The 14,254-nt window shown below is 40.6% G+C and overlaps 1 protein-coding gene across 1 annotated transcript in view; it reads right to left on the reverse strand.

Moving 5' to 3' along the window:
• Positions 1-14,254, reverse strand: part of Parpbp (PARP1 binding protein) — a 58,722-nt gene that overhangs the window by 21,301 nt on the left and 23,167 nt on the right. Inside the window, exons 4-6 of the mRNA XM_051139774.1 lie at positions 12,802-12,906; positions 4,746-4,916; positions 3,230-3,384 (exon numbers count right to left, since the gene is read on the reverse strand). Coding sequence (XP_050995731.1) covers positions 3,230-3,384; positions 4,746-4,916; positions 12,802-12,906 — 431 coding nt within the window. The remainder of the gene's footprint in view (positions 1-3,229; positions 3,385-4,745; positions 4,917-12,801; positions 12,907-14,254) is intronic.

The following is a 14,254-nucleotide window of genomic DNA, read 5'->3' on the forward strand; positions in this document are numbered from 1 at the left end:
CACTGGTGTCTTCCGCACAAGATGAGGTAATTAATTATTCATTACGACCAAACTGAATACTTCAAATAAATGTTGCTAAGTTGAAGAAATATATTCTTTCATTCTAGCTTCCTGTAAAAGAAATACATTTCTAACCATTAGTCAATTTTCCCATCAGAGACAGTCCATGAAAAATTTAACAGATTTGTTGAACTGAATGTACAAATTTATCTTAGCTTTCTTCCTAAGCCTTACCGAAGTCAAAAAAAAAAAAAAAAAAAAAAAAAAAAAAGAGCAAACCAGATTTTTAAAATACATACAGAAAAAGAAAAGTAGAAGACAATATTAGTAATAGCAGAAACATTTCATCAAAGTATGGAAATACAGAAAGCAGATAGACAAGCATTAACTACCCATAACCCCCACCCCCCCCAAAAAAATAAGTCCAAGTCACTCACTGTTTATAGAAAATAAAGGAACACCAGTGGGACCCTTAGAACCTGAAGACGCTGCAGATGGCCCAAGCAAGGAATGTTGAGAACTTGAGTGTCATATGGAGCACTTACATCCTATATCCCGTCTTCCATGTCAAAGGCGGGATCACTCAGAAGAGTAGGCTGGGCAGGACCCAGACCCTGGGGCAGCAGGTTGAAAGTAAAGAGAGTAAAATTTTACTTACTGAGCTATGAGCTCAGCATCTACAAGCCCATCACAGGCCAGAATTACAGTGTTCAGAGACTAAAGGATGAATCTGGGGAAAAAATGTGGAAAGATCCTAAGAAAGTATCTGACATGTGCAGAGTTGAGTCCTAACAACCGGGCTGCTGCTCAGCTTTACAGGGCCTCACTTGTGAGCAAGAAAAGACAGTTGGAATTGCCATACCTTCTGAGAATACTCTAACAGAGGGAAAAATAAAAGCCAAACCAGAAAGAAAGAAAGAAAGAAAGAAAGAAAGAAAGAAAGAAAGAAAGAAAATCCTTAGATAAACAAGCACCATCTAGAGGCTGATAAAGATTTTATTCTTTTCTTCTAGCTTTTCTTCTCACCCCTGAGGGATGGTCTCACACTAGAGCCCTGGCTTGCCTTGAAGTCAAGGCAATTTTCTTGGCTCAACTTCCCAAGTGCTTTGAACAAGTTTGAGTCATCATGCACATTTTAAATATGATTAATAATCCTAGATAAAATATGACAAAACCAAATAAAGTCAACTATGTGACTAAAGGTGTTTGTTTTCTGCTTGCTTTTATTTATTCTTCTTCCTTTATTCTTATTATTGTGGGGGTAGGGTGGAGGGGCAGGCAGTGGCATGCATGGCATGTTGCAGACAGAGGACAACTGTCAGGAGTTGATTCTCTCCTACTGTAAGATGCAGGAATCAACTTAGTCATCAGGTTTTTGCGGCAAATGCCTTTACCTGCTGGCCCATCTCACTTGTCCAAGGGTTTGCTTTTAAGAAGCTATCTGAGCAAAGTAAAGCTTACCAATGAAAAGTAAAGCCATGGGGTCCAGGGAGCAGGGCAGAGGCAAAGAAAATTTACAAGGTGCTGATACAGCTTTCTAGTGACCACTCCGAGGAAGGCCTAGCAGGCAAAGGTATAGAGCAGACAGTGAGGGAGACTCTGCAGGAGCAATGTCTTCAAGGGCAAATGATGAATTGGTAGATGGACTAATATTAACACAGAATTTGTCAAGCTTGATTGATGAAAAATAAATAGGAAACAAATGTAGACAGCAGGTGTTTAGAATGTGAAATGGCCCCCTTAGGCTCATGTTTGAACCCGGCTCCTGCCTGGTAGAGCTGCTTGGGAAGGTAGCAAAACGTTTCTGAAGTGGTTCAGTGGGGGCGTCTGGAGGCTTTAGATGCTGGCCTCACTTCCTTTTTACTGTGCTTCCTGGGTAATGCAGTGTAAGCAGCCACCTTGCTGCTCTTATGTGATAGATATCCATATAAGGTGATACATCACAATTCAGAACATAATTCGTAAAAAATACGGAATGTGGGCTGGCAAGATGGCTCAGTGGATAAAGGTGCTTGCTGCCAAACGCGACAACTTGAGTTCGATCCCTGGGACCCGCATGGTAGGAGAGAACCAACTCCTGTAGGTTGTCTCTGACCTCCATTCCCATGTCGTGGTATACCTGGGCGCTCCCTATCCACACAGGCACACACATATGTTAAAGAAAGAAAAGAAAAGAAATACAGAATCTGATTGTTGAAATGGAAAGAAGGTCCTCAGAACAAGATGACAGATTGTCCATCAGGAACTGGACTAATTCAAGTCCGAGCTCTGGTGCTTGTGGTGGTGTAATCGGGGTGAACTGCTTGATCCCGGGCTTCAGTGTCTTCATCTCTGAACTGAGGATAACACACTGTCTACCACATAAGGCTCTATACTGACCAAGTAGCAATCTACACAGAAGAGTTTAAAACAATGTCCAGGGCAAAAGGGTTAGTAAGTATCAGTTACATTTACTTGAACAGCCCTATGGCTCACCAACCAAAATGGCAGCCATCCACAACTGCTAGTAGGGACAATCTACTCCAGCCCACAAAATACTATAAACTGAACATCTAACATATGTATATTATTAATGCAAGCCTCTCTGATTTAAAAAGAATGATTGTCTCTAATGTCACATAAAACAAAACCTAAATAAAGCAGAGACTTGCAGATGTAAGAAAATGAAAAACAGCAAAACCCAGAGTATGGAATTCACTCTTTTCACTCTCCCTCCTCACTCTTGGTGGTGGTTTCCTTTACTGCTAAGAGTACACTTTAACGAATTACTTGGTCATCTCCAGCTCTGAAACTGTTTCTTCCAGATAAAGGTAAATAATAACCATCTTCACTAACAAAACTCAGCTGGAACAAATCCTTTGGTTTTCACACACACACACACACACACACACACACACACACACACAAGAGAGAGAGAGAGTTGCACACACACACACACACACACAGTCACAGACACACAGAGACAGTCACACACAGTCACAGACAGACACAGAGAGAGACAGTTACAGACACACACAGAGAGACAGACACACACACACACACTCACACCACACACAAACACAGTACCATGGCGTGTCGTTATGATTTACTCATTTTGGTATTTCATTCCTTCTACCTAAGATTTGCTCTGGTGCTTGGTGATTTCCATATCACCTTCATTCCCGCCTCTGGTTCTGTAAACTTTTAGAAAGAGATTAACAGCAAACATTTATACTTTGTACGTCATTACCTTGGACTGGGTATCTCTCCGAGGATTTCCTCTAACTTGCCGATGAAATGAATGAAGTCAGACAGCCCTTTGGCATGTGCCCATAAAGGATCTGCCGGTGACGGCGCATAGCCTTTCCCTCCAAGCTCTAACGCTCTAACAAATGACGTGGCCATCTGTGAATGAAAACGGATGTAGCAATTTTAATGATTTTGAAGGTTAAACTATAATATAATGAGGCTGGGTCCATTTATATAACCCTAGGCACACAGCTACAGTGAAGCACATTTCACGGGGCATGTCACTCTTTGAGGAGCAAATAATCACAAGAGTAAGTGCCATATGGAGTTTGTGCACTAGTTGGAGAGACTAACGCTGCAAGGGAAGACTGAGGTGCTAATTCAAATGACAAAGCAAGGGAAAAAAGAACATATTTGTATTCTTTGGTTTTGTTTTGTTTGTTTGGTGGGTGGGTGGGAGTTTTTGTTTGTTTTGTTTTTAGAGACAGGGTTTCTCTGTGTAGCCTTGGCTGTCCTGGATTCACTTTGTAGACCAGACTGACCTCGAACTCACAGCGATCCTCTACTTCTGCCTCCCGAGTGCTGGGATTAAAGGTGTGTGCCACAATGCCCAGTTTAAATTCATATTCTTAAGAGCAGACCATTGACTGTGCAGATTTTAATAATGAGTATAGTTTGATTTATATGGATGATTGGCTATTGAAACCATTATATAAAAGAAATTCATTTTCAATGTTAACTACTCTGTTGTTTTAAATGGGCCCAAACCTTTATTTTGCTTTGCTATGAGACATGATTTGTACAAGATAATCACTAGATTCCAGCAAGTTTTCACATTCCAGGATAAGCAGTTCAGAGAGCTGTCTTTACACCGATAAAAATATGTATGTGATAGCTTTATCCAAGAACATCTCCAACAAAAAGATAAAATGTTCCAAAAGCAGTATCTTCCAAACTATCCTCTAAAAGGCACATTATGAAATTAATCTGTGGGAAAGATTGCTGGTCAAACAGCTTGAGGAAAAACAGATGAAGTAACAAGGTTAACTGCTTATGAGACATAAAAAATCGCTTTGCTGAGAGACTTCTCAAAGCTCTTACTGCACAGATACGCAACATGTAAACCAGCAGCACGTATGCTATGTCTGAAGAATTTGCCCTTGGAAATACTCATTCAAGAAGAGGCTATGAAAGCCAGGCACAGTAACACATGCTCGTAAGCCAGCACTTAAACAGAGACAAGAGGACCGAGAAGCTGTGGTCAGCTTAGCCACAGAGCAAAGCCCCGCAAAGTAAAGGAAGAAGGAAGGAGAAAAGAAGAGGAAAACTATACATGTATTTACTTGGGCAAACAGTCTGTAGAATATATTTGTAGAAAATACTGCTTAAGAGAAATTCTCCCTTGCTAAACATGAAAAAAAAGTCAATAGATTTTCAAATATGAAGATAAAACATAACAACCTACTTAAAAATTGTTTCATTATAATTACAAGTCCTAAAAATGTAAGCATCCATACCAAAAACATAGACAATTGTTTCTCTCGAGCAGCATGCTTCAGGCTGGTGAAGGCCTCTCTTCCCAGTCCTCGGTCAGGGATGTTGAGAATATGAGCCAGGGCCAGGTCATTCCTTGAATTCACTAGCAGGCTCAAATAGGAAAAGAAAATGGTCTTTGCCAGTAGCCACACCTGTACGGTAAAGTATTCCGTTATTTTCTTTATGGCAGTTGTTCTGAACCTCTTTTTCATACGCAGTCAGAATGCACAGACTCGTGGGATCACAACACTGCTTCCCGTTCTTTAGGCAAAAAGAACAGGCAGACAAACTGGGAACAAGCTGGATAACCAGCATTCTTACTGAATGCTAACTCCTGGAAAATGACATCAAAGACAGTTCATCAAGGCCTTTCTGGTGAGGCTTTTACCTTACTCCTCTGCATAAACTTGCTAGAAAGTAACCGCCAACGATATAGTTTCCAGAACCTATCCCACTGTAAAGCAGATACAGCGCTAAAGTTAAATACTTAAGTTTTTGAGTCATTTTGATAACAACTTTAACATTATCAAATAATTAAAGATCAAAATGAATAAAACAGATGTTAAGAAAACAATGGCACTTAGAGGGTGTTGGCATTAACTGACCGACTACGAAATATGTAAGCCGTATAAAAACATATTACATGTGTGAACAAATCTCAAGAGTTTCTACACCATTCGAATAATCAAGATAGAGAGGTGTTAGCAAAGACACAGCTACCCAGCTCGGTAGGATTTGAAAAGGACCCAGAAGCAGCAACATAAGTAGAAAACAGAGGGTGCTCCATTCTTGAGACTGGGGCAAGAGGTCTCCAATATTCATATGAAAACAAATGAATCTCAACCAAAAGCTCACGCCTTTTATGAAAGTTAGCTCAAACTCATAAATGTAAATACAGTTGTACAACTTTTTTAAGAAAACATAGGATTGGGCAGAGAACTTAGATTTGACACCAATAGCATATTCAAGGGGGGGGGGGGGAGGAAAGAAACAAATAAACAAAACTTAGATCCCAGCAGAACTGAACTCCTCTGAAGGACTGACTCCTTTGTGTTCCCTTCAACTGTGGCTGCCACCTATAGCTCTGGAATTGTTTGTTTCTACTTCTAGCTCTCATGTAGTACACTCAGAATCTTCTAGACCATCTCCTCAGATAACAGATTTGCAAGTGCTGAGCTCAATTCATAGTCAAATCAAGAAATTTATACATGCTCCAATAACACCGTAAATCTGAAGCCCCAGTAATGTGTCATCTCCAAATTCAAAGTATTTTATTTAAGTTTTCTTAGCCCAGTTTAAGAGATAGAATACCTCCCTATGGACTGTTGGCCAAAGAGACCCCAATACTCCAAAAGCAATACAGACTACCCCTGCTGTTCCTGGTTGCCTATCAGAACTACCTATCAGACCCTACTGCTGAAAACACAACACACTTTGGTGGCAGGGCATAGAGTAATCAAATTCAAACCAGCCTACTTGCTACGTTTCATAGTTCCAGAAGGTGCTGTGCAAGCTACTTAGCAGGGAAAGGTTGTCAAAGGTCTTACCTAGCAGTGTGCATGCTACAATACTGACATGCAAGGCAAAATGTGCCCACAGATACAGTAGTGGTTTGAATGTTATGAATGTAACCAGACACTTTCTGACTGATTTTTGCGACTCATATACAGAAGGGAATTGATGCCTGATATTATAAATCTGCCCAAAAGCCTGTGACTAGGGAGGTTACGGGGCCAAGAGAGGTGGGGAGATATCTATCACTGCTGTACTACATGTTTATAGTGCCATGTTATCACACTACCCTCCAAATATTTGTGTTTGTGTGCATACTCTGGTACTGCTCTCAGCCTAAGGCACAGAAATGTCTCTTTGTAAGGAACAACAGTTAATGAAAAGACTCAGAGCTGATCAAAATACTAAGACTGAGTGAGTGCTCCTCCCCAAATGAGACATCTCTATCAGCCGCCATCCCAGTCCTTCCCAAAGCTCAGGGAACATCCAAGGAAGAGGGTACAGAAAGACTGTAAAAACCAGAGAGCAGGGCAAAAATGTGAAACACTATCCTCCGGACAAGGGACAGATATTACATACATGAGCTGACAGGAGCTGCAGTTATGTCCACAAAACCTGCACAGCGCAACGTTCCCGGATGCATGAAGGAGGAACACATACCACCCCTTGCTAAGGAACTATTGGCAATTGATGACTGCTAGGGTCAGACGAGCTATTTCCCTTCAGAAGCACAGACCCTGGTAAATAACCATGCACTATGTCCAGGCATCCAACCACAATTAAACTCATTAGGCTTTTTTTTTAATGCATGAAATTAGGAGCAGGATGTATTGAGGAGAAGAAAGATTCTAGATGGAGTTGGAGGTTAAGAGAGGAGAGTAGGAATGAATATTATAAAAGTATATGAGAGCCCCACCTCAACCCATCCGCACCCCCGGCCTATATATTTGAATGTTTGGTCCCCAGTTGATAGAAACATTCTGAAAGAATTAGAAGGTGTGGTCTTGTTGGAGGTGTGTCACTAGAGGCGTGGCCCACAGCACTGCCCTGGGCTCTCTCTGCCTCCTGATTGCTGTCCTAACATACAAGCTCTCAGCACCATGCCTGCCTACTGGCATGCTCCCTGCCATGACGGCAATGGACTCACCCTCTGACAATGAGAAACGTTAATTAAGTTCCCACTAAACATTTCTCCTGTAAGCTACCATAGTCATACTATCTCTTCACAGCAACAGGACCGTAATGCAGAGAGCGTATATAAAATCGCCAGAGAATAAACAGAAATTATTTTAACTAATACGTGTCTGTTCTGCCTAACCACATTAAAATGGTTTGAAGCACATATTATATAATGTGCTTCCGATAGATAACGATGAACTCATTAGGAAACTTCAGGTAAATAGTGAGCAGATCCCAAGTTAGCATATATTTCAAAAGAAATTTAAAGACAGCAAGCCTTTGGATTGTTTAAATGAGAAACAGTCATTATTAATTTAAAAAACAAACCCTTAGACAGTGCCCACTTTGCTTGGTGGCTCAAATCTGTAATTCCCAGCACATGGTGGTCTAAGGCAGGAGGATATCTGAGCACTGCAGGGCAGCTTGAACTACATAATGAGTTCCTGGACAGCCTGAGCTACAGCGTGAAACCCTGCCTCACAAAAACAAAAATTAAGCAAATTCAACAAAAGGCTACATAGGATACGAAAAGGTTACTGAAATTATAGACTTTAGATAAACTATTAACAAAAGTAGGGCCAGGCAGTGGCACATGCCTTTAATCCCAGCATTCAGGAGATAGTCAAACAGATCTCTAACTTTGAGGCAGGTCTAGCTTACATAACGTTCAAAGTTAGGATTACATAGTAGCCCTTTTCAAAAACAAATAGCAACCAAAAGAAAGAAAGAAAAAAAATTTCACAAAGTACAAGAAAGCAAAGCCCAGCTGGGCGAGGTGGCTCACACCTTTAATCCCAGCACTTGGGAGGCAGAGGCAGGCAGATCGATGTGAGTTCAAGGCCAGCCTGGTCTACACAATGAGTCTATGACATCCAAGGCTACACAGAGAAACCCTGTCTCAAACAAAACAAAACAAAACAAAAACAAACAAACAAACAAAAAGAATGCAAAGCCCAAAGATAAACCCCAAGACAGAGGTAAGGGAACCCGGGTGTAATAAATGTTCACGCACTGTGCATCAGGGGTGCCTCAGCTGATCCAGCTAGCTGGCCCTTCCTCCCTACCGCAGCATGTGTGTGCCTCCTAAAGCTGCCTGCTTGGTTGAAAGGAGGCACACCACAATAGACGAGGGCAGCCTTCTATCAAGAGTATAAGCTCTAAGCGCAAGGCACTCTCATGCGAGGCCCGCCCTAGCTGAGACACGACCGTTAGCTGCTTGAGAGGAGAGAGTAAGTTGTCTTCAGGGATGCAGCCCCTAAAAGGCTCCTCAGGCCCCAGTAGATGGTCCTATACCCATGCTCATACAGCCGGCACTGCTCAGTGGATTTACATGCATTACACATATATAGCTATATATATGTATATGTGCATGTATATATACATATATAGAGACAATATATCTAACATACAAAGTTGAAAAGGAAAAGTAGAAATGGGGGATAGGAGGAACTGGATGAGAAGGGATAGGAGATAGATTTGATCAAAGTATATTATATAATATATATACACACATACACATGCACATAAGCTTACACACCTACAACTTGCTCTTTAAGGCTTACAAACTCCATTTCTCTGATCAGTGCTGCTGGGCAAACACTGGGGAAAGGATCTTGGCGTCCTCACGTGGAGGGCTTCTTTAAGCTCTGTCTGCAGCTGGGCCTGTACCCCTCTCTCATTACGGTCAGATAACACGGCAGTTACGGTTTCTGTGCCCTTGTATGTGCGAGTGGGTTTTTAAAAGGGTCTTTGGAAAAGCAGTCCATAGAAACAGTCATGGCATTGCTGATTATGCCAGGAGAATCGTTCCTCGGAGCTGATATCCTTACGGCTTCATTATTGTAGTCTTTAATCTCCTTTTCCCATTGTTTAGGTTAGTCAGGTTATAAGTGAGGTACTCTCAGTTAATAAGTTCATAATAAAATATGTTTGCTAAGAAAATTGAGCCTACATGACATCCAGAGAGAAAGAACCTAAATTGAACAAAAATCTACCAGACTAAAGCTGTAGCAAGACACCAAAGTGAGTGCATTGTTTTATTTACTTAATACATTCTGGCCATATCACTTACAGTTTCTGGGAGCTGGACATTTCTGCTTAATTTCTAAACTGTGTCACACTTATTCTCCTCCAATCCTTACTGAGATACAAATAACCAATCTGAATTTGAAGTGAGAATTTTTAAATGAAAAAAAAGTTCTTGCTTTCCTTGCTAAAAATATTCCTCGCTAACACATAAATGCTTGTACATAATGACAAAACATCGGACTAGAACTAATATGGTGGTAGAATTTCTGATTTGCTTAAACACCCGGTAAGGGAACTTTTTCATATATTCCACTTTGTTCCCTCGGCATTTCTAAAGCAATAGTTAGGGAGGACAATGGGGTAAAATAAGAAAATAAAGAACATTTCTTAAACTCATCTCACTGTTCCATATGAAGATTTGTGGTGTGCCATTAGTAAATGTGTTTGGTAATCAGAATATCCCAGCCCGACACCGTGTGTACACCTGTGATTCCAACACTCAGGGAGGCAGAGGCAGGTGGATCTCTGTGAGTCCAGGACAGCCAAAGCTGCACAGAGAGAAACCCTGTCTTGAAAAGCAAAAAACAAAAAAAATCAGAATATATCTTTGTAAGACTGCATCTCCAAAAGTTACTTTAGAATTTTAAGCATACTGATTTCTAAAAGCACCTTGTCAGGCACAAGCCCAAAAAGGTCCCTAGAAAGGAGACAAAGTATCCAAAGTGAAGGCCGGGAAGCTGATGTCAGCAAGTATGACAGCAGCTCTGCAGAGCATCAACACGCCAAAACCGAGTCCGCACAGCTGGATGCAGGTTCTGGAGATGCCAAGTGAAGTGTGTGCATCTTTGATAACTCTACTTTTGGTGGCTGTACAGTATAAAAAGGTATTTTTTTTTACATCGTTTTATAAACAGCAGAGTCTGTTCTTACTGGTATGGGTGTGCGCGCCAGTGTACGCTGTGTGTTTTGTTTTAAGCTATGTGCAAGAACACAGACACTACACGTGGCAGAGGGAGGACATGCTCCTAATAGAATGTTTCCAAGGCTAGCCTGATGCAGACTTCCTGCTAGCACTGACACTTCCTCCTGACTCTCACTTGGCACAAGTTCCTCGTGGTGTGAGAGTATTCATTTTTATGTTTTCTTTCCCCTTCCACTATCAACATTGAATTCCCTTAAAAGCAGACACCTGCTAGGGCTTGATCCCTAAAACTGGCTTTGGTAGTGTGTCAGAGATGGTATTCCCCCACCACAGTGGGAACGCCTCCACAGTGTCGTCTTCAGACTGGCTCTTCTGCCAATTTCTTTCACTTCCTGAAAGTTGGGGTCAGTCTGAAAAGTTGGGAAGCACACTTACTGTGTGGAACGACTGGCTCTCGCTCAGCTGTTCAGAGCGTCAAAAGAAGCCTTCATCGGTTTTACAGAGCTAACTTTTTCATTAAAAAAGAGATGGTGGGAGCTGCACGCAGACAAGAGCAAAAAACAAAGAGAAGACAAATATCTCTCTCTCTCTCTCTCTCTCTCTCTCTCTCTCTCTCTCTCTCTCTCTCTCACACACACACACACACACACACACACACACACACACACACACACACACACACACACACACACACACCTGGTATTCTGGACAGGAAACATTCATGGTAGCACTGGGATATTTTTATAACAGAAACAAGAAAATACTCAAAAAAATCTAATAGGGCACATGAAAAAAAAGACAGTAGAGCTGCCTTAATGGAGCTCCCTCCATTTTAGCAGTAAAATATAATAACTTTCAGAGCACTGAATAAACAACAAAGGCAAACAGAAAACATTTATCTGATTTACCTCTTATGTAGCTCTATCACACCAACTCCTAAATTGCTAACGTGGTTTAGGCAATGACCTTCACAACTTTAGAGCTATGTTTACCCCATTAGACAAGACAAAGCCTTAGGTGACTGAAAGTATTTAATGAAAATATTATAAATTAAAAACTCAGGGTTCTACAACTGCTGAGAAACAATTGATTCAGGCAAGGATAATCACTGCATGCATTAAAAAGAATCCATTAGGTAAAAGGTTGCTGTGAAACAGGCCTGTTAAAATGGTGCCAGAAGAGCTTCTAATAGTCTTTGGTGATGACACAGCGGAAACTAATTTTTATATTAGAGATCTGCCAGCTCAGAACAACCTGAATTTCTATTTCCTAATGTGATACAAAGTGAAAGATTCCATATCAGCCATGATGAATTTCCTAGAAAATTTGAACACTAAATCTTGACATAGCTTTTTATTAGAGATGGGACAAGTTAAAGAACAGGAGAGTATTAAGCAGACAAAGAGAGAAAAATAAAATTAGGGAATCCTAATTTTAACATTAAAACAATCAACAGAGACACATAACTATTTTAGGAACATGTGGAGACATCAGACATTGTATTTATTCTTTATTGTCAGGAAACACATACTGAGGAATTTCAGGCATATGGCACAGGATTTAATCCTTAAGACAAAAAAGGAGACATAGGAAAAAAATCAGGTACATTATTAAATCTAGGAAGCAAGTAAGCATGTAGTTGGAGTTGATGACAGAATGTGTTCTTTAAAGTGCAATCTGCTTAGCATAGGCTTTCAGAAGAATCTACCTCAGCAATGTTTCCCGAAAAACGGAAAGAGGGATTCACCAAGTGTGTTAAGTTTATCGGCATAGACCGCCATGAAAGGTAGGATTTCAAAATACTTCAATAAATTTTACTGACTTTGCCAACATTCTAAACTCTCATCAATGGTGTTTCTATTAAACAGACACTTTCATAAATATTAACTTGTGGTGAGTTGAGGTAATAGGTATCTAGCATAATCTTCAGCTAAGGATAAACCTCATTTGGACAAACCTGAACATGGTACTAATTTTGAGTGGTATGCACAGTGCATACACCGAAAGAACATCATCAGTTATGGAACACATCGGCTTAAGAACCAGTCATCTGAAACAGCAGGTGTCAACTTTGCATAGTAGAAAGTTTCAGATAGATAGAATGATAGATAGACAGACAGACAGACAGACCTGACAACCTGAAACTGAAAGTGTCTCTGTCACTTTTAGCTGTACCTGTGTTTGCTCGGTGCTGGTTGGTTACCGTGGCCCAAACATGAGGATGCAGTTAGAATGACATCCTTATCAATCCCAATGCATTATCCTTTGCAAATTCAGCTTTATTTTAAACAACTTAAAAACTTGGGGAAATGAAGATAAACAAAACAATAACCCCAACGAGCCAGCAGACGTATGGACCACATGCTGCTTTAGCTGGCTGACAGTGTTATCAGTACCTGCTCATCGCTCCGGTTGCATGTCACTGGGGATGCTGGTATATGAGGGCTAGTTTCGTCATTTACTGCACACTCTGTGCCAGACAGAAAATCCCGTAGTTGAATCTGTAGGCGATATATGGCATAATAAAAGAATAGGAAACAGAACACCAAGTGTCAGGGGCGTTCCAGTGCAAAGACAGTTACAAATGAGCACAACAGTGTCTTTATGTACTTCAGCATATTCTCAGAGGTCCTTTTAAACTGAATGATAAGCAATTATCATTTAATTAATCTTTTATTAAATAACAAATTATAATTCAATAATAAATTATAACTAAGGAATCTTTTTAAAATTTTTTTTTATGTGCATTAGTGTGAAGGTGTCAGATACCTTGGAAGTGGAGTGACAGTTGTGAATTGCCATGTGGGTGCTGTGAATTGAACCCAGGTCCTTTGGAAGAGCGGACAGTGCTCTTAACCACTGAACCATCTCTCCAACCCCTAACTAAGGAATCTTATAATATTTATCAAGTCATATCTACATATGTATCTTTTCATCCACACATCCTAGAACTTAAAACTGATCATCAGCAGACTACAATTTCTCTTCAGCTCGCAGTACTATTGACTATGACAAATAGACTAGTTATACCCTCAGGTATTTTCCCTTCTGGAGAAACTACTAGCATCTTCATGTCAAGTTCTCTAAGGTCTTTAAATTTACCACTTCTTAGGATACTAATTTTTATGTCAATATGCCTGTTGTACTGGGAAATCTTTCCTCATTATTTTTTCCAAATTATCATGAAAACAGCTTATTTTTCATAAAAATTAGGAGGCTTTATTTGGGAACATTACATAGTAAGTTTTTGTGTTTCTTTATATTTTCATGTTTTATTTGAAAAGGTAGCAGACATCATTTTTGTAACATATTTTTTGTTGTTTTTTTATCAGCTATTAGTAATTACAAGGAAAAAACTGAGCCAACTGAATACCCTGTTCACACAGGAGGAAGTTTATAAAAGTTATAAATGCTGAGCCATCTTACACAGTAAATTCCTCCCACACGCAGAACTGGGGTGGATGAAATATGGAAGGATCCCACTGACCACCGCTGTCGGCCTGCATCTAATTCATTGGCAGATTTCCTGATTTTCTGAACGTTGGTAACCCTCCAAAACAATGCCTCTTATTCTGACACAAACTAGAAGAAGAAATACTTTCCACCCAACCTGAAGCTTAAAAATTATCCTCCTCACCTGCCTCTTGGAACAACCTAGACCTTACATGCCCTTGGCATATAATAGACTGCTTTCCCAAGTCAATTTCCAGTTTCACGCAGTAGCTGTGCTGGTTTCCACTCTAGCAACTAGCTTTTTACCTGCACACACGCTCCTCCCTGCACCTGAAGAAGGGGTGGGGTAAAACAGGAGAAAGTGGGGGAGGGTGCTGGAAAGTAATGGTGCTTACG

The sequence above is a fragment of the Acomys russatus genome, chromosome 31, assembly GCF_903995435.1.
Source record: "Acomys russatus chromosome 31, mAcoRus1.1, whole genome shotgun sequence".
NCBI lineage: Eukaryota > Metazoa > Chordata > Mammalia > Rodentia > Muridae > Acomys > Acomys russatus.